Source organism: Drosophila erecta, unplaced genomic scaffold (assembly GCF_003286155.1).
Source record: "Drosophila erecta strain 14021-0224.00,06,07 unplaced genomic scaffold, DereRS2 tig00000294-arrow-arrow-pilon, whole genome shotgun sequence".
NCBI classification, from domain to species: Eukaryota; Metazoa; Arthropoda; class Insecta; order Diptera; family Drosophilidae; genus Drosophila; species Drosophila erecta.
The window spans coordinates 153,500-174,519 of record NW_020825218.1 but is presented as its reverse complement, the minus strand read 5'-3'; the positions used below and the strand labels follow the sequence as shown (position 1 = coordinate 174,519).

Sequence of the window (21,020 nt, the reverse complement as noted above, 5' to 3'; positions counted from 1 at the left end):
GACCCTAAATCAATTTTTAAGCGGTTAACTACCTAAACGATTTTGCCATGTCTGCCTATGGGTGCCAAAAAACCGTTCAATCAAGTGGAGTGTTCTGGTTAAAAAGTACATAAAATTGTAATGATAATATAATGTCATCTTCCTTGCAATCTGAAAAGTAGTCAAAAGTAGCTTTGTCGATTTATTGCTTCCTTATTCAGTCGCTATGCTGCTTGCTTAAAACGCGGCTATATTGCCCATGTTTTATTTTGGTCGTTGTACGTTTTAAAGATATTTTTTATACCATAAAAATATATTTGATTTTGTTTTAATTGTAATTTAATATAGTTTATTTCACTATATTATTAAATTTAAATTATAGACTTTTGGATAGAGCTTATGAGATACAATAGACTTCGGCTCTACCAAAAGCATGGTATGAAAATGATTTAAATTCGGAGCTTTATGTGAATGTATTTAAAAGTAGCTTTCATATATGGTTTTTATCCTGAAAACAATTATAAATATTTTTAGTACATTTTGAGAAAATATTAGACATATTTCGACCATCGAAGTAAAATGAGTGAAAATATTAAAGTTGTTGTTCGATGTCGACCGATGAACCAATGTGAAAAAGAACGAAAATGTCAAGTATGTCTGTTTTTATTTATTATATCGATTTCGCAAGGCGAAGCTTGTATTGTAACTTTATTTGTCGAGCCGCCAACTTTTACTATATCCATAAAACATTACTACAAATCTAAGTTATTCTATATCTGCGGTGTATGACCTATATATATAAATGAAATATATAAAATATATAAATATCTAGAAATATGGAAGACAAACCGAAAACAGTTGCCATTAATATTAAAAAAAAATTAATTCGTTGAAACAGGTAAAAGGAAATATATATTGAGTTCTATAAACTATATATATATGCTTGGTCAGGATAACTAGCTACGTTGACCTAGCGATGTCTTCGTGTTCATATAGTTTCCATGCCTTGGAGACTTAGCATTCAGATTATTAATGTTGTCACTCTCAAAAACACAGTAAATATATGAATTCATATAAAGTACTAGCGTCCCGGTAGACTTCGTACTGACTAATCGATTAATAACACAACCTTTAAAATGATTTTAAAATCGAATCCTAAAAAATATTTTAAAATAATTTAGTATAAAATAATTGTTAAACAAACAGAATAATTCACCAAAAAATAATCTTATGCATGGAAACCAGCCAAACGACTTATTTTTTCTTTTTATTTTTTTGGGAGTCATTGACGTAAAATAAGAGCCATCTAAAGTTGGAGTTTAGTCTGCCATGCTAAACTTGTAATTGTTATCCGATTTTGATTATATTAATCCCGACATTATATCAAAAAACTGGTGTATTCCGAATAAGGATACTTTATGATCAAACAAAACGAAGCTAGGATTTGTTTTTCATTAATAAGCAAATTGATTCGTAACTTCTGACTAAAATCAAAATACACTCTGGGTATAAAAATAAGGATACACTTAGTTTCACCTGGAAGTATTTCGAAAAAAAACAAAAGATTGTTATTAACTTTTTTATGTGAATTGGCTATACAATAAAAATGTAAAAATAAAATGGTTACAGTTTCCCATGTAAGTGAAGTATTTGTAATTTAAAAAAAAATTATATTATAAAAAATGATACCTTAAAAGTGGGCCTGAAATTAAGCTGTGTTCCGCTAAATAATGTTATCTGAAAACAGGGGTTTCAAAATTCCAGGAACGTAAAACTTTTGCAATTTCACTTTTCTTCCATCACAACTAAATCCAGTATATTCACCAGTGTGAATATAAAACCAGTCTTGTAACGCCTAACAATATTTACAATTATTTCCATTTCTTTAAATTTAATAGCCGGATTTAAGTGAAATTCACCTCTTTTAAGAATCGTAGGACCACGACGTCTGCGGATTCCGTACATTTTTATATACTAAATAATGAAATTCTGAAACAACAGTACGACTATTTTTTTGGCCTGTCGTTCTCTGGTCATCAGTTTGATTAGTACGTGAGGTAGCTCTTTGCTGATTTAATTGACTGCGTTGACCTATGTCAGGTCGTTCTCAGCTTAATCAATACTTGAGAATCCGACTCGATTGCAAAGCAATAAAGCTCAAAATTTTATGTATTTCCTTATATTACTCGACGAAAATTTCAAGAGCAAAATATTTATCCGAGCCTACCTTGAATTTTAACCAGACCAACAAAAATCATTTTATTTATGTATAATTAGCTTATATATACATATATAAATAAATTTCAGATGAATTTTTTCACTGGTTTGTTTAAAGTTGAGACATATATATATTTTTTGCTAAAAATGATCTCTAAGACGTCAAAAAATATTCTGAGTTGCCGATTTTAATTCCTTACCATAATTAGTAAAAAAAATAATGTTTACTTTTTTTAAATCCAAATAGACAAGAAAAAATCGAGTGCCACAACAATTATACATATGTTTTGTTATATGTTTTGATTTCTATTTTTTAATTTTTTGATTTGATTTACTATTTTCTGGATATTTATTATTTATACAGGGTGCGTTATGAAAGTAATGCGCATGGTTTCATTGTCACGTAACTACCTGTCGTAGCACGCTCGGACCTGTCTGAAAATTTGGGGCGGAGTCTCTCCTTTCCAACGCGCTCGGTCTCAGTTCGCTCTGAGCAATAGAAGTGGTAGGACGTGTCGTAGAGCGAAGTCATTTTTTCTGTTGTGTCACGGTGCGATGGAGCGTTCGCTGGAACATCCTAAACTTGTCAACATTTGGGGTACATGGAATAGTGACGGAGGATTTGCAAATGCGAAAGGTCTGTGCGAAGCTTGTGCCAAAGGTGTTGACGGAGGAGCAGAAAAACGTTCGAGTTTTACGCTGTGAAGAATTGTTGGCCTTGTGCCACCTTCCACACTGAGATCTCGAAATGCACTCCTCCTTAAAGGCCTCTCGAAGCATTTGATAAGTTTCCGATGCATTTTTGCCAAGTCGCACACAAAACTTTATGGCGTACCGCTGTTCCAGCGAACGCTCCATCGCACCGTGACACAACAGAAAAAATGACTTCGCTCTACGACACGTCCTACCACTTCTATTGCTCAGAGCGAACTGAGACCGAGCGCGTTGGAAAGGAGAGACTCCGCCCCAAATTTTCAGACAGGTCCGAGCGTGCTACGACAGGTAGTTACGTGACAATGAAACTATGCGCATTACTTTCATAACGCACCCTGTATGTGTGGCTGCTACAGACTTGGGCTGGTAACGCGCTCGTGGCCTATATGAGAAACAGATTTTCCTGCTCACTTGAAAAAAACTGTTGCTTTCATTGTTTACAATACTAAAGTTCGATATAAACCAGTTTTTTACAATATATAACTTCGGTTTTAGTTTAACCAAAATCGTATAGATACCAAGGAACAGTCTAAAAATAAATGAAATAGTAGAAAGGAAGTCAGTCTTGTTGTATTTGAACATAAATGCTTACATCTTGTTTTTTTTTTTTTGCGGTCATGATATCAGTTCCTTGAATTTTGTTTCAAAACATAACGACAATTTATAAACCTTTTTATTTCAGAACATTGTTGAAATAAATGGATTTGCAGTTTCCGTAACTAATCCATCAGCTCGGATTTCTCAAAAAAAAAAATTCATTTTTGATAGTGCTTATAAAATGGAAACCAATACTGAAGTGATTTACGACGAAATGTGTTATTCATTAGTAGAGAGTACTATCGAAGGATACAATGGAACCATTTTTGCCTACGGCCAGACAGGTTGTGGAAAAACTCACACAATGCAGGTACAGTGTCAAAAGATGTACATATGTAGACGGTAAGCGGTACGCACTTTGTGTAACTTTGATCACTTTGATCAGTAAAGTGTAAAGTGTAAAGTGTAAAAGTTGTTCGTAAAAAGCCTGGAACAGGTAAGGGTAAGAGGCCGAGTTGCTTTATCCGACTGGATTCTATACAGATCCTAGTGAAGACATGTTTGTTTTAAAACGGATCCAACCATTATAGCGTACAACGATAAATTCTTAAGCAAACTGAAATATAGCATGCTTATAGCTTGGAAAGTAATTCAAGTAACATGGATCCTTATTCTGTGATATTTTCTAAACTAACATTTATTTTACATTTTCCGATATTACTTTAAAAACATCTAATGATTGATTGATTTAGTAGATTGAAAACAACAAAACGGTTTTTAATAACGTTTAATATACACTCATTCCTTATTATTTTATAAGTTGCTGTCAGAATTTAATAAAAATATTATATTAAAAAGGGTTGTTCGCCACACACACATAAAGTTAAGACCATGCTGCTATTGTATAAATAAATAAAACATCCAACACCCAAACATCTTTTATTAAAAACGGCTTATCACAGATTATTTATACATAAAAATTATTTTTCCCGTTATATTAAGCTTCTATAGCCTTGCAAATAGTTTATTGATTTCTACGTGAAACAGTAAATGAGATATTTGCAGCCATATAAAGTATATATAAAACATATATATATATATATATATATAGTAGCATATGTACCATAGTAAAACACTTTGTTACACACACACACAGTACATACTTGATCACACCCACCCAATACATTTGCCCAGCAACACACTTAAACTTACAAACCCCAACACATAAGTCAGATCCCAAGCTCGTGGCGACAATAACAATTTCGGCCGCGTTAACATAAATAATTGATTCATAGACATAAACATCCGCCGATGCCGAAATTCGTTATTCCCACTAAGCAACCAAATAGCTTACGCAGCACAAATCCTGGTAATTTTCCATGCGCAACTCTCTTAAGGAGCGCAACGCATTTAAATAAAGAGGAGAGCATTCAGGTTCATATAAACAAAGTCGACCAAGGGTTTGCTAAGCGTTCAACTCACACTCCAGATTTAGTTCTAATTCATCCACTATACCATTAAGACGTGAATTGACTCCGATTCAAAGTTGTATTATTATCTTGAAATAAAAATTTTTTTCAAAACTTGCAACCGCGAACTCGTTATTATATATATATAATTATATGTTGGTAATTTCCATAAGTCAAAAAAATATAATTTTTATTTAACTGAATAATTACAATACTTTATTTTTGGAGAACACCGACCTTCTTAATTTAAGTCTCAAACTGAACTCTCTTATTTGATCTAGATTGATTACCGTTCAAGCCTCGGGTTCGAGCTTTTCAAATATGGACTTTGGATTTTTAGGATTAGGGAGAGAGCTTTGGTTATCTGCATTTCTCTTGGATTCAAGTGCATTCGCTCTTGGATACAAGTGCTCTTAGATTCTTAAGATTTTGTTTATTTGAAATTTAAAACTTTTGTTTTCGAGTTTGCGAGTCCGAACTTTGAACGTGGGAACTTGACAATTAGGCAAAGAATGTTTACTCTACCAATGGGTGATTTGTTTAAATAACATCCTGTATTCGTATTACTTGGGGTTTTTCCGCTTGGCTTTGTTCTGGGATTCTGCTGACGAGTTCATTCTTATCTAGGGGCTGAGTGCATAAAGGGTAATATGGGGTATGCTGATTTACAATTGTGAGGTATAGGGTAGTATTGGGTATGCTTGTTGTGTGTTTGAATAAGTAGGCATGTGCTTAAGTCTAAGGGACTTATGGATATGTCACTCCCCCAACCTTTGTATTTGGCCTGTCCTCAGGTCACTAAATTTGGACAATTTGGGTATAGCATAACATTATGTGATTGAATTAAATTGTTTTCTGATTGAATATTATCAATAGTTAATGTGTGCGGATGTTCTTCTTTTGGTTTACAATATTTGATCATTATTTTCTTAGGTATATTTTTAAACTTATATGTTGAGTACAGAATTAGGCTTATAGTTGTAATTACAAAAGTTGTCACACATATTATTTGGAATACATTGTGGTATTTTACATGTGAATTTATTATTTCCTTGGTTTGTAAATACTCTATAGGTTCTAATTTTGTAACATTATTAGTAATGTAAATTGTTTGTTTGAAATCTGTTATATTGTTTGAAATTATGAATTCATCAATTTGGATTGTACAATTTTTAATCTTTACAATATTATTTCCTGATATTACAATTTTGTTGTTAGTGCAATCTTGATTGATAGTTGTTTCTGGTAGATTCCATGTAATTAGTATATTTGGTTCTATGTAATTGATCTGAAAATTTTTATGAGTCTTATTTACACTGAGTTTCTTCTTGTTTGATTAGTCCAACTATGCATTTGTCATATATTACTAACTCTGTATCCTTATGGTATACTTTATTATTGAAAATATAGAACTTATCGAATATTTGCTCAGTTAGAATATTATTATGTTCATCTGGGCACGGGACTACTTGAAAGATTGGAACTTTTGTGACTTCACTTGGAACATGAGAAATAATTAAAATTTCGTTTGTATCTGTTTTAAGCCAAGTTGATGTTTTTATTTTTAACATTTTTTCTGAGTTTAATTGTTTCAAGTAATCATGTTTTAATAGTTTCGGGTTAAAGATTCCTAACCTAGTTAGCTGCATTCCTAATTCGATATCTTCAATATATTCTGTGAATTGTTGTAAATTGAACGTTTTTCCTTGTTTCTTGGGATAATATCAACTACTGCACGAACAACATAGGTGTTGATGTCAACTTCCTTCATTCTGCGACGCAGTGTACTATCGCTAATATGTTTTCCAATTACATTTTTCGAAGCCGCAACAATTTAAACGGTACTTATGGTGGGATTACTTAGTACAACTCCTATAATGTATCTGCAGTCTCTTGGGTTCAATGCAACTTTTCGGGCAGTTCTCTTTTTATTTTCCAAATTTCCCAGTATGTCCTTTTTTTTAACTAAATTGTACACAGTTTTACGTGATATTTTGTACAACTCAGCTAATTTGGATGTAGAAGTACCAGCCTTAAATTTAGTGACAATCTCGGCTCGATGCTCAACTGATAGCTCCTTTGTTTTTGCCATTTTACAAATTAAATGTTTAGTTTAATCTATTAATTTAGTTGTTAACAGTTAGTTTAAGTTAATTAATTAAGCGATCAACATCAACTAGAACTTCACTTACTCAATGCGAATCCAAGACTAATCTTCAATTTGCACTGTGTAAATAATTTTGACGTGTAAAAATTGTGTGTAAATACTTCTGACAACAGACAAGCATCAGTTCAATGCTTCTATTTTTCCCCCATGAACAGTTATTTTTTCCACTTCTTCTTTCGTTTGCTTCTGTATAGATGTAGAAGCACGACAAATACCGTTATGTTCGTTTCTGAGTACAAATGCAGCAGCAATAAGCGATCAAAGTTGACAATTAAAAAAAAAGCACGTTGTGTAAATACTTTTGACCACCTCTGTATATGCATGTATCCGCTAAGCTCATCATTGTTGTTTAGAGAGCGTAATTAAAGTTTAAAAATATCAAAAATTATATTTGGGCAAGGTAGAACAAATTTTGGAATTGGCGAAATTATTAAAATGGGTTACAACAGGTTCAGTTACAGGAATAACAAATGAGTACAGAACTTCTTATAGTATACATGGTTATTAATTTCCTGAATCCTCTTTTCTTCTTTTAATATTAGGGCGACGAACTTTTTAGCAACAAGAGTGGAATAATTCCCAAATGTTTTGATCACATATTTGAAACGATATCAATGGCAACAAATGTCAGATATTTGGCATTAGTAACGTATTTGGAAATTTACAACGAACGTATTCGAGACTTACTTAATAAAAATGAAAATACGAGCTTGATAAATCATTCCCTTAAGGAAATACCTGGAATTGGTGTTTCAGTCCCAACGCTTACCACGCAACCTGTTGTCAATGCAAACCAATGTTACGATTGGCTACATTTTGGAAATACAAATCGTGTTACTGCAGCTACATTAATGAATAAGCATAGCTCACGATCCCACACTATATTTACTATTACTTTGGAACAATCTCCGTTTTTTAATAGTATGGTATCGGAGGATGACTTTCGAGGAATACGTAAAGGAAAACTAAGTTTAGTGGACCTAGCAGGATCCGAGAAGCAGCATAAGACTGGTGCTCAAGGAGACCGACTTAAGGAAGCGTCTAAAATAAACTTATCACTTTCTGCATTAGGCAACGTTATTTCATCTTTAGTTGATGGTAAAGCAAAGCATGTACCGTTTAGGGACTCAAAACTTACACGTCTACTCCAGGTAATTGAACACGTAAAAGAAATATACTCCTATATCTGTCCCTTTTTATATACTCTTTAAGTTATTTTTAATTAGGATTCCTTGGGAGGGAATACAAAAACTCTTATGATATCTTGTATATCACCAACAGACATAAATTATGATGAAACTTTATCTACACTTCGATATGCAAGTAGAGCAAAGAATATTTCAAATAAACCTACAATTAATGAAGATCCAAAGAATGCAAGACTTCGGGAGTACCAAAATGAAATATTATATTTGAAAAAAATGCTTCAAGAGAGTCAACAAATCCTTTATAACAATAATGATACAATTAAAACAAGCGAGTCACCACAATCCAGAAATTTAAATTCAAAAAAATTTCAAATAATAGAATCAGGTCAAGATTGTAGCGTATCGTTTAAAACAAATTACCCCTCTATTCAGTCGAAGGAAGAGATACAACTGCAAGCACGAAGTCGCATCGATCTAATAAAGGGCACTTTAATTGGTGGTGAACGTATCCATGATTTTAAGCTTAAGGAACAGCACATGGCCCGAAAATATGCTGCTCAACGCCACTTAAGTGCAATAGCTATTGCTTTAAGTAGAATGAAATGTGAAGATCGCGACCTTTTGCAGGGTCATTATGCCACTATTACACAAGAAATTAATATAAAGAATGATTGTATTACAAAATGCAAACAAAAAATTAAAATGCTTGAAATGGAAGTTTCGGATTTGAATTCAGAGTTTCAGCTTGATAGAGAGGATTATTTGGAGGAAATTCGCACTCTTGGACGTCAAGTAAAGTTCCACCAACAACTTCTTTATAAATTTCCTCCAAATCTCCGAAAATTAGACCGGAATTGGTAAGACCTAACATTGATGAAATAATTAGCTTTCAATAGAGAGAGAGAGAAAAAGAGAGATAGTTAGTAGATACACACATCAAAATTGGCAAAAAAATCGGGAAAAAATGTTAATATTGTGGGCGTGAAAGCCGTTTACGTTTGTGAAACTGCGGACAATTGTATATACTTTAATGGGCCTAAAACGGAACAATACAAAAATATTGTCTAGTTTATTATCTATAATTTTTTGAAACATATTTTTTTGAAACATATTTTGTTTTTAAAACAGGACTCTAGATACTATTTTGCAAAATTCTTCATGGAATGATGATCTTAAAATGTGGAGGATCCCAGATTTCGATTCTATAAAACTACCTCCGGCAACACAAAAATCAGGGATTCACTTTAATCATCCTTCAGCGACCGATAGTAATAATTTTATTCATGTAAAACAGCACGGCAATCAAAATGAAATTGTAGTTGGAGAAAAAGTAAGTATTTCAAATATAGTATTTCTATTTATATTGTTATTAAAAAATTGATAATTGTGTGTGGGGTTTTAAAAGTTGATTTTTTCATTTTATTTTTTAAACTTATTTTATTAAATACGTTGAATATATGTATGTCAGACTGTCTGGTCATGTCCTACTGTCCGTCCGTCTGTCTGTATGAACAATGATATCTCGGGAACTTCAAAAGTCGCAGCTCAAGTTTGTTACAGATGATTGCCTGCCCATTCTAACCCCCTCAAACTTCTAAAACTTTGGCGTTAATAGAATCGGAATGCCTAGTATTAATTTCCTCTATAGTTCACTTCATTTTATTATTGTACTTGACAACTTCTTTCGATATTGCAAAACTATTTTGGCCACGCCAAAACTCGCACCCTTGCAAACAAAATAGTCTTAAACGAAATATTTTCTCTAAAAACAACTTGTCCCGACCAAATTTGTATTTTACGGAGCTAGTGATATCACTCGCAAATGACCGGTTCGGGTTTCTGTTGAGGTCTTACGTTGAGCTATTTGTTAGACGCTCTGTCAACGAACATCGAAAACAACGAGGTTAGGATTTCACTTCCATCACATTTTCCGACGCTCCTACCCATATAGGCATTCGGTTTTGATTAAAAAAAAAAGAGTTTCCGACCCTGCGTATATATTTTTATTCTAGCCCAGTAGATATGACAGGTCTAATTTCACAAATTTGAACCTCTTGCCTTAAAAATGTAATAACATAAATTTATTTATAAGATACGAATGATTAATAATTTTCCTTAATTATTTCTTAAAGGAGGGAACCTCAAACCTGTCTAAGGAAAAATACAACATAAATGTACAAAAAAACTACTTTCGTACAAGCCGTCACAAAAATAAAAATTTCGGAGACATCGAAAACATATTACATATATTACAGAAGTAAATGATAAAATAGGAAGTGATAATAAGTGGCATCTATTTCATTAGGAGCTTTGTCACAATAAAAGAACACGCAAATTATGTAACACGAAGGATGGCTCATACAGTTCCACTTAACTGAATAGATTTAAAACCTATCTTACATTCTGTTCATCTTTTGATTATACCCGTTACTCGTATAGTAAGAAGCCATACTAGATTCGTTAAAAAGGATGTAATAGGTAGAAGTATATGAAGTATATATATTCTTGATCAGGATTGAATAGCCGAGTTGATCTGGCCATGTCCGTCCGTTCAGGTACTATAAAACTAGAAAGTTGAGATCAACATTTCGATTCCAGAGGCGTTTTGAAACGCCCAAATTAATACCCACTAATAGCACAAAATTGTCACGCCCCACTTTAAAAAAAATGTTTAATTCTTTATCTTTATAATTTTTTTTCCAGTTTCTACCGATATTCCAAAAAATGTTGACTTTTCTCGATCGCAATTCCACTAGCTGAGTAACGGATATCTGATAGTCGGGGAATTCGACTATAGCATTCTATCTTGTTTATCATAAATTACTCTTTCTCGAAACACACCACTTTAATATTTACTTTCTGCTAGGAGCTTGTTTGCTTGCTTTAATTTATTCTAGTCGTCACTCTTAAAGTAAAAGTATTCCATGAAACGAATGCAACAGGTATAAGAAGCGTTTTCATCCTATAGAGTATAATCATAACTCATTAACCAAGTCGATCTGCAGATTCTAAAGACGCAGTCGCAGGGTAAGTCGATTTTAGAAAATGTCTGCATAGATACACTTTTGCTAAGCGAACTTCTCTGCTCGTTCCTTTCATAAAAAATAACACAAAATTTTCTGTATTCCAGGAACTTTCTGTTGAATCATTGATGCTTATAATGGATGTACAGACATCGTCACATCATAGCAACGGGCTCGGGACACTATCACATGAGCTTCCACATCGTATTTTACAGCCGCACATTCTACACTCAACTCAAGAAGAAATATATATAATATATAAATACAAGTGCAGGCCACCTTGATCACGATTCCCAGCATCTGCAACAACATCACCTATCTCATAATCAGCAACAGGTCGTTTCTCCGACTTATATTCTTGATCAGGATCAATAGCCGAGTCGATCTTAGGAACTATAATAGCTAGAAATTTGAGATTAAGCATGCAGATTCCAGAGATAAAAAAGCAGATAAAGTTTGTTTACAAATAGGGCCACTTCCTCCTCCCTGCCCACAACATTTTTAGATGAGCTTCTTTACTTTCAATCCAATCTGTGGTTTTTGTTTCAAAAATGGAAATGTACGTTGGTCAATAAAATAGTAGTCTATAACGTATTTATCGCGGATATTTTTGTTCCAGTATTTGCTTCAATTAATTTCATAAAGACTAAAAAATTGCAAGTCTGCGTCTTTATTAACGTACAAAAAAATTGTGTCCACATATAAATTTTATAATTATATATTTTTCTAAACGTTCAGTCATGTCACATTATTTTATTGATATTTTATTCAAGTTTATTCAAACTGACAGTTTGTTAAAATCTTGATTTCCTTTATTTATGGTCAGAGCATATTTTCAAACTTCTTCCGAAGAGTGGAAATATTTAATTGCCAACACCATGGCTGGTAGTTCTTTTTCAATGGCTGCATAATTTAACTAATGTTTGTTTAAAGTTATACTGGCAAAACGGATGGCTTTAAATTTATGGGATAATACGGCACCTTATCCATAATTGTTTGCATCTGTAGCTAAAACGATTTTCTTTACAAAATCTGGATGTGTAAGAATTGGATCGTTACTATATAAAGTTTTTAATTTTTCAAACGCTCCATCATAACTGGGATCATATTAATATTTATTTTAGCTCCTTTCTTTAGGCAAAGTGTTATTGATGTAGCGATTTTCGCGAAATATTTTACAAAGTCTGTTTGGCTGCCGCCGTCGCTGTCACCCATAAAAGCCATAGTTATTAGAATTCTGTATTTATAACCGTAACCTTATCATTATAACTTCGCTAAAATGCATTAAAATAGAAAAAAAAATTGTTTTATTTTTATTTTATTTCCGAAGCGGAAAAACAAAAACTTTCATACATATGTGGGTAAGTTAACAAAACTAAAAGGTAACAACTCAGAATTAACAATAGAAGACTAGCTATATTATTATATATCATATCATAATTATATGATATGATTATCATATCATATGATTATATGAATTATATTAAGTGACGCTAGAGTGACGGACTACTCTCACTCCCAATATCTCCCTATAACGAACGGAGTTGCATTGGTATGGAAACATTTTCCGCGATTCCCTGCTAAAAATCCATTATTCTTGTAGTCCCTCAGTGGATCATAACATGAGCTCCGACAATTGTCGTTAATATATTTTATTTCGGCAAACTGAATTTCAGGCCAGCGACATAGGAGGATAGTTTCTTCTCAACCTTATTCCTTTTGGCAACAATAACCAGTGGCCGCCCACCAGCAGTGACCAGTCTACTCAGGGATTCTCGACCAGTGAAAATAAAAACCATTGTGCCCGCCCGAGGAAGCCACGTAAACAAATTATATAATATAATTTGTACATCATTCCTGTCCAAGCTCAAGGCAGTTCAAAATACCTTTTTTTTGCCTGAAATTGACAAATATTAAGTAAAGTTGATTCACTGGAAGATGATTGATCTTATGTGTATATTGATAAAGCAACGTAACAAATTAAGGTCTATGTTTACATACATATGTACTTATGTATATGTTTCTGTACATCCCAAAACATTCGTGCAATTCCATAATTCATAGCTACTAATAAACCAGATAGAGCGAATTCATTCAGCACAGCGGACTCTCTCGCTCTCTCATTTCATTTAAAAATGTAAAGTGATGAAAATGTGATTATAATTTGCTTAATCATATCGAGGAATAAGAGATATTTCCAATAAATGTATTGCCTTTTCATATTTAGCCGTATGCTATGTCTGCCGAAACGCCAACAGATCCGACGCTTTCTGTGAGCAAACGGAGAGCCCGGGGAAAAGAAACTCTAAACCTTTAACTTTCCCTCTTAATCCAAAAAAAAATTGACAAATATTAAGTAAAGTTGATTCATTGGAAGAAAATGATTGATCTTATGTGTATATTGATAAAGCAACGTAACAAATTAAGGTCTATGTTTACATACATATGTACTTATGTATATGTTTCTGTACATCCCAAAACATTCCTGCAGTTCCACAATTCATAGCTACTAATAAACCAGATAGAGGGAATTCATTCAGCACAGCGGACTCTCTCGCTCTCTCATTTCATTTAAAAATGTAAAGTGATGAAAATGTGATTATAATTTGCTTAATCATATCGAGGAATAAGAGATATTTCCAATAAATGTATTGCCTTTTCATATTTAGCCGTATGCTATGTCTGCCGAAACGCCAACAGATCCGACGCTTTCTGTGAGCAAACGGAGAGCCCGGGGAAAAGAAACTCTAAACCTTTAACTTTCCCTCTTAATCCAAAAAAAAATTGACAAATATTAAGTAAAGTTGATTCATTGGAAGAAAATGATTGATCTTATGTGTATATTGATAAAGCAACGTAACAAATTAAGGTCTATGTTTACATACATATGTACTTATGTATATGTTTCTGTACATCCCAAAACATTCCTGCAGTTCCACAATTCATAGCTACTAATAAACCAGATAGAGGGAATTCATTCAGCACAGCGGACTCTCTCGCTCTCTCATTTCATTTAAAAATGTAAAGTGATGAAAATGTGATTATAATTTGCTTAACATATCGAGGAATAATAGATATTTCCAATAAATGTATTGCCTTTTCATATTTAGCCGTATGCTATGTCTGCCGAAACGCCATCAGAGCCGACGCTTTCTGTGAGCAAACGTAGAGCCCGGGGAAAAGAAACTCTAAACCTTTAACTTTCCCTCTTAATCCAAAAAAAAATTGGGCTCAAGGCTCCAAAGCTCAGGCATTACGCACCCCATAAATTAAAAAATTGGTAAGCTTTAGTAACATTGTATTAAATTAAGAATTTATCTAAATTATTTTGTATGGGAGGCTCAAACGAATATATTTACAAAAAATATAGTAACATACTTTTGGCAATCGTATATTATTTGTTATTTTTTAATTACGTTATCAGATATGACAAATTTGCTTCAACACGTGTGAATTGGAGCGCAGCTCACTGAAAATACATACATCAAGTATGTATATATGCACCAGTATAGGTAATCGTATTTATTTATTTTTAAGGGTGGGCAAACTTTTTTATTGATTATATTAAGTTTTAATATAAGACAGTAACCTTATCCGGCAAAAGGAAGTTCAGCCTTGATGGGCCGGATGGCTATAATTATTAAATAATAAGGTTTTTCATGTCGACATCACAGTAGTGCAGGTGGAGTAATATTATTAAAAGTCCTTTGTTTTAATGGAACATTTGAGCTTCAATTTTGAACCTTGAAGATGAGTACAATTTCGGAGAAATAATATGATTCCTTATAAACCCGTACCGCGTCTATGTCTCTGAAATCTGCATGCTTAATTTCAACTAGCTTTTTTAGCTTTCATAGTTCCTATATCAGGCGTTCATACGGACGGACATGGACCGATCTAATCGGCTAGTGACCCTGATAAAGAATAAATATACTTTATAGGGTCTGAAAGGCTTCCTTCTACCTGTTGCATACTTTTAAACGAATCTAGTATACCCCCTACGAGTAACGGGTATAAAAAATGTCAAACCTATTGGGCGGCACTGTAAGTATCAGTCCAAAAAAGAATCATTCATCTTATATATATCTATAACAATCCCCAATGGTAGATTGTTAGTCAATGGTCAATTACGAAAAATTATATAAATTAAAAAAAAACTGGATAATATGTTAAACAAAAGTTAAAATTGAAATATAGTACGCGGTGAGCTTTACACTTTTGAAATTAACACTATTACATTTTTGAACCCATTGTATTTTTTTTTAAATCTTTAAATAGACCTTGCTTACATTTCAAATGGTGAGCGAGATAGGGCGATCACTGCAGATTCCCATTTTTTCTTTCTTAGGCACTGTCGAAGTTTACTTAAATTAAGTTCAAACATAGCTTCACTTCAATATGAACATAAAGGAAGTTCATGTTAACATACTTTTATTCATTATTGTATTTGCATACTCCTAAAAATATAATTAACATGAGAGAATGGTATTGTCGAGTTCCCCGACTATCAAATACCCGTTACTCAATTAGTGGAAGTGCGAACGAGAAATTTCAACATTTTCAGGAATAACGGTAGAAATTCGGGAAAAAAAAATAAAAAAATTAAAAATAAATTAAACATTTTTCGAAAGTGCGGGCGTGACAGTTTTGGGCGGCTTGTGGGCGTAGGAGTAGGTATGGCAGAAAGGTTTTTGGCGAATCTATAGAAATTTACAAAATATATTCAAAAATGAAAAAATATCACATTTTTCAAAATTGTGGGCGTGACAGTTTTGGGCGTCTTCTGGGCGTAAAAGTGGGCGTAACAAAATTTGGAAAGAAGCTTTTCTGAGTTCGAGGGGTTCATACGGACAGACGGACGGACGGACAGACATGACACGATCGACTCGGCCATTGATCCTGATCAAGAATATATATACTTTATATGGTCGGGAACGTTTCCTTCTGCCTGTTACATACTTTGCACCGAACCTGGTATACCCTTTTACTCTACGAGTAACGGGTATAACAAATTTCATAAGTGTGGGCGTGGTAGTTTTGGGCGGCTCGTGAGCGTAGAAAAAATATGTTTGGCATATCAATAGAAATTTACAAGACTAATGAAAAAATATAAAAACATTTTCCAAAAGTGTGTGCGTGACACTTTTGGTGGTTTGAAGGCGTAAGAGTGGGCGTGGCAACATTTGGAAATAAACCTCCGATGTGTATATGTCACCGGAATCCGCGATTAATCCCAGCTTTCTAGCTTTAATAGTTCCTGAGGTCGAGGAGTTCATACGGACAGACAGTCATGGCCAGTTCGACACGGCTATTGATCCTGATCAAGAATAAAGTATAAAGTATATATTATAGGGTCGGAAACGCTTCCTTTTGCCTGTTACATACTTTCCAACGAATCTAGTATACCGATTTATTCTAAGAGTAATGGGTATAAAAACTAAAATTAAACCTACGTGACAAAGAGCATACAGGAAAAGAACAGTTAGGACAAATTTATATTTATTTTTATGAACTACATTACAATCCCAATATTAATATAATTTACATACCATTAATCTGGTTTTATTTCTCAATCAATTTAATCGAAATCATAGATTATTTTTTTTTATTAAATTTAAAATTAGTTAATATTTTTATACAATTTTGGGGTTTGCGAAAGGGACTTTTAAAAAATTAAAAGAATATTAATGATAATTAATAAAAATAATATTAATAATCATTCCAAATTTGATCGGAAATTTGTCGCTCAGTCTGCGTATACCACAAACGGTACGTGGTTTTCTGTAACACTATCCTGTAGCTCTACCTTAACATAATTTCTAGAGTTATCTTCACTCTGGCTGTTTGAGTCAGAGTTTGAACAACCACTTTTCACCGAAATGCTGGTATTTCTCCTTAAAAAAAACTAATTAGGAACAATTTTTTCGAATATTATACAAAACTTACAGTAATTACATAATTTAAAAGAACGAATTATAATAAAAAAACGAGGCTCTAATTTTGTTTCCAATATATTTAGATAATATTGTAATACCAGTTACTCGTAGAGTGAAGGTATACTCATTGTAAAAGGTAGGAAGAAACCTATCACTAGCTGAGTAACTGGTATCAGAAGTGGAGTAACTGGTGTGTAATTAAGCTCAAAAGGTTATTAACGAATCTAGTTGAAATGTTTTGTAAATATTCCATTACAAAAAGTATAAACTGAACTCTGGAACGTTACGTTCTCTGGAACGTTAAATTGTAAAATCTCTTTTGTCTGTGAGAGAAATAACACAAGTATAAAAAAAAACTTTGTTTAAAGACCTCCAGAATATTAAAGTACATTTTCTTAGATAATGTGGTGCTAGCAAAAAAAAGAGATCATAATTGCGATCTCTATGTTCTACACCAGTAGTCAGCATCACTGGTGATCGTCTAGAAACACCTGTCTCTTACTTCTGTACATCCGGTGGAAATAACATCCAAACAGTTTTAGAGTACTTTAAAATAGAAATAAACTATCCTGTGTGAGTGTTAAAAAGGACACTCACTATACATTACCCTCTACTTGGGTTTTAATTATTAATTTACCCCCTTTTTGTACTGTACCTTAAGTTAAAATCCAGAGCAAATCGTTTTCCACATCCCTCGAATGTACACTGAAATGGTTTTTCACCGGTGTGAACCAACTGATGTCTTTTAAGCTTAGAACTTTCTACGAAAGCTTTACCACATTCTGCACAAACATGGACTCGAGGACCGTGAGTGTGCAAATGTTTTCGCATCGCAGATGAGTCTCTAAAGTGCTTATGACAGCCCTTATGAGGGCAAGCTATTTTTTTATCATTTGTATAGGCCACCGTAACTTCGGAAAGATTTAATCTGACTTCAGCACATCCTGTCAAGCCTTTAATTAGAAATTAAAACAAAAAATATAGGAATATTTTGTAAATTCTTTAATTTTTACCTGTATTTTCATGGTGGGTTGCTTGTGATGTTGATAAGCTTTCATTTACTTGTCCCTCCTGCAAGCCAAGATCAAATGGCACTGAGCTTGTCAATATATGCACCTGTATTGTCCGTATGATTATTTAAAATTCTGTGATTATTAATTGTCATTGCGGCAGTTTCATTAACCAACTGAATACTTGAAGAATCAGGAATTAAGATTGGGTCTTCGAAACTTAAGCTTGACTTAGATAAAATCCTTTCGGTAAAATTATTTTCTTGGAACAAAATTCACCTCTCCTTTGTTAATTGATCCATGATCTGAACTGAGCTTATAGGTGGATGCATTTCAAGTGCCTGTGTATTAGTTAATTTCGACTAGCTGAGTAACGGGTATCTGATAGTCGGGGAATTCGACTATAGCATTCTCTCTTGTTTATCATAAATTACTCTTTTTCGAAACACACCTTTTTAATACTTACTTTCTGCAAGGAGATACAGCTTGTTTGCTTGCTTTAATTTATTCTAGTCGTCACTCTTAGAGTAAAAGTATTCCATGAAACGTATGCAACAGGTATAAGAAGCGTTTTCATCCTATAGAGTATAATCATAACTCATTAACCAAGTCGATCTGCAGATTCTAAAGACGCAGTCGCAGGGTAAGTCTATTTTAGAAAATGTCTGCATAGATACACTTTTGCTAAGCTAACTTCTCTGCTCGTTCCTTTCATAATAAAATAACACAAAATTTTCTGTATTCCAGGAACTTTCTGCTGAATCATTGATGCTTATAATGGATGTACAGACATCGTCACATCATAGCAACGGGCTCGGGACACTATCACATAAGCTTCCACATCGTATTTTACAGCCGCACATTCTACACTCAACTCAAGAAGAAATATATATAATATATAAATACAAGTGCAGGCCACCTTGATCACGATTCCCAGCATCTGCAACAACATCACCTATCTCATAATCAGCAACAGGTCGTTTCTCCGACTTATATTCTTGATCAGGATCAATAGCCGAGTCGATCTTAGGAACTATAATAGCTAGAAATTTGAGATTAAGCATGCAGATTCCAGAGATAAAAAAGCAGATAAAGTTTGTTTACAAATAGGGCCACTTCCTCCTCCCTGCCCACAACATTTTTAGATGAGCTTCTTTACTTTCAATCCAATCTGTGGTTTTTGTTTCAAAAATGGAAATGTACGTTGGTCAATAAAATAGTAGTCTATAACGTATTTATCGCGGATATTTTTGTTCCAGTATTTGCTTCAATTAATTTCATAAAGACTAAAAAATTGCAAGTCTGCGTCTTTATTAACGTACAAAAAAATTGTGTCCACATATAAATTTTATAATTATATATTTTTCTAAACGTTCAGTCATGTCACATTATTTTATTGATATTTTATTCAAGTTTATTCAAACTGACAGTTTGTTAAAATCTTGATTTCCTTTATTTATGGTCAGAGCATATTTTCAAACTTCTTCCGAAGAGTGGAAATATTTAATTGCCAACACCATGGCTGGTAGTTCTTTTTCAATGGCTGCATAATTTAACTAATGTTTGTTTAAAGTTATACTGGCAAAACGGATGGCTTTAAATTTATGGGATAATACGGCACCTTATCCATAATTGTTTGCATCTGTAGCTAAAACGATTTTCTTTACAAAATCTGGATGTGTAAGAATTGGATCGTTACTATATAAAGTTTTTAATTTTTCAAACGCTCCATCATAACTGGGATCATATTAATATTTATTTTAGCTCCTTTCTTTAGGCAAAGTGTTATTGATGTAGCGATTTTCGCGAAATATTTTACAAAGTCCGTTTGGCTGCCGCCGTCGCTGTCACCCATAAAAGCCATAGTTATTAGAATTCTGTATTTATAACCGTAACCTTATCATTATAACTTCGCTAAAATGCATTAAAATAGAAAAAAAAATTGTTTTATTTTTATTTTATTTCCGAAGCGGAAAAACAAAAACTTTCATACATATGTGGGTAAGTTAACAAAACTAAAAGGTAACAACTCAGAATTAACAATAGAAGACTAGCTATATTATTATATATCATATCATAATTATATGATATGATTATCATATCATATGATTATATGAATTGTATTAAGTGACGCTAGAGTGACGGACTACTCTCACTCCCAATATCTCCCTATAACGAACGGAGTTGCATTGGTATGGAAACATTTTCCGCGATTCCCTGCTAAAAATCCATTATTCTTGTAGTCCCTCAGTGGATCATAACATGAGCTCCGACAATTGTCGTTAATATATTTTATTTCGGCAAACTGAATTTCAGGCCAGCGACATAGGAGGATAGTTTCTTCTCAACCTTATTCCTTTTGGCAACAATAACCAGTGGCCGCCCACCAGCAGTGACCAGTCTACTCAGGGATTCTCGACCAGTGAAAATAAAAACCATTGTGCCCGCCCGAGGAAGCCACGTACACCAAGCGATCGTCAAGGAGCCGCCGCGTGTAAACAAATTATATAATATAATTTGTACATCATTCCTGTCCAAGCTCAAGGCAGTTCAAAATACCTTTTTTTTGCCTGAAATTGACAAATATTAAGTAAAATTGATTCACTGGAAGATGATTGATCTTATGTGTATATTGATAAAGCAACGTAACAAATTAAGGTCTATGTTTACATACATATGTACTTATGTATATGTTTCTGTACATCCGAAAACACTCCTGCAGTTCCACAATTCATAGCTACTAATAAACCAGATAGAGCGAATTCATTCAGCACAGCGGACTCTCTCGCTCTCTCATTTCATTTAAAAATGTAAAGTGAT

General features: G+C 33.3%; 1 protein-coding gene and 2 long non-coding RNA genes across 6 annotated transcripts; 2 read left to right on the top strand and 1 right to left on the bottom strand.

Moving 5' to 3' along the window:
- The first annotated feature begins 450 nt into the window (after positions 1-450).
- LOC6555864 (kinesin-like protein KIF17) lies at positions 451-9,398 on the top strand. Its single transcript, XM_026983502.1, has 4 exons — positions 451-630; positions 3,593-3,817; positions 7,626-8,234; positions 9,360-9,398. The coding sequence occupies exons 1-4, from the start codon at positions 559-561 to the stop codon at positions 9,396-9,398; spliced, it is 945 nt and encodes a 314-aa protein (XP_026839303.1). The 5' UTR covers positions 451-558.
- A 3,999-nt stretch (positions 9,399-13,397) lies between these two features.
- LOC113564661 lies at positions 13,398-19,023 on the top strand. 4 transcript variants are annotated; one of them, XR_003408213.1, is made up of 3 exons: positions 13,398-13,833; positions 13,924-14,534; positions 18,948-19,023. It is a non-coding gene; the product is annotated as an uncharacterized LOC113564661 (long non-coding RNA). The 4 variants fall into 4 exon arrangements; XR_003408212.1 differs by having other exon boundaries at positions 13,888-14,534; XR_003408211.1 differs by having other exon boundaries at positions 13,398-14,275; positions 14,365-14,534.
- Positions 19,024-20,476: 1,453 nt separating this feature from the next.
- On the bottom strand, positions 20,477-21,019 carry LOC113564663. The gene is made up of 2 exons (XR_003408215.1): positions 20,875-21,019; positions 20,477-20,770 (listed from the first exon to the last, which is right to left on the bottom strand). It is a non-coding gene; the product is annotated as an uncharacterized LOC113564663 (long non-coding RNA).
- Between the last annotated feature and the right edge of the window lies 1 nt (position 21,020).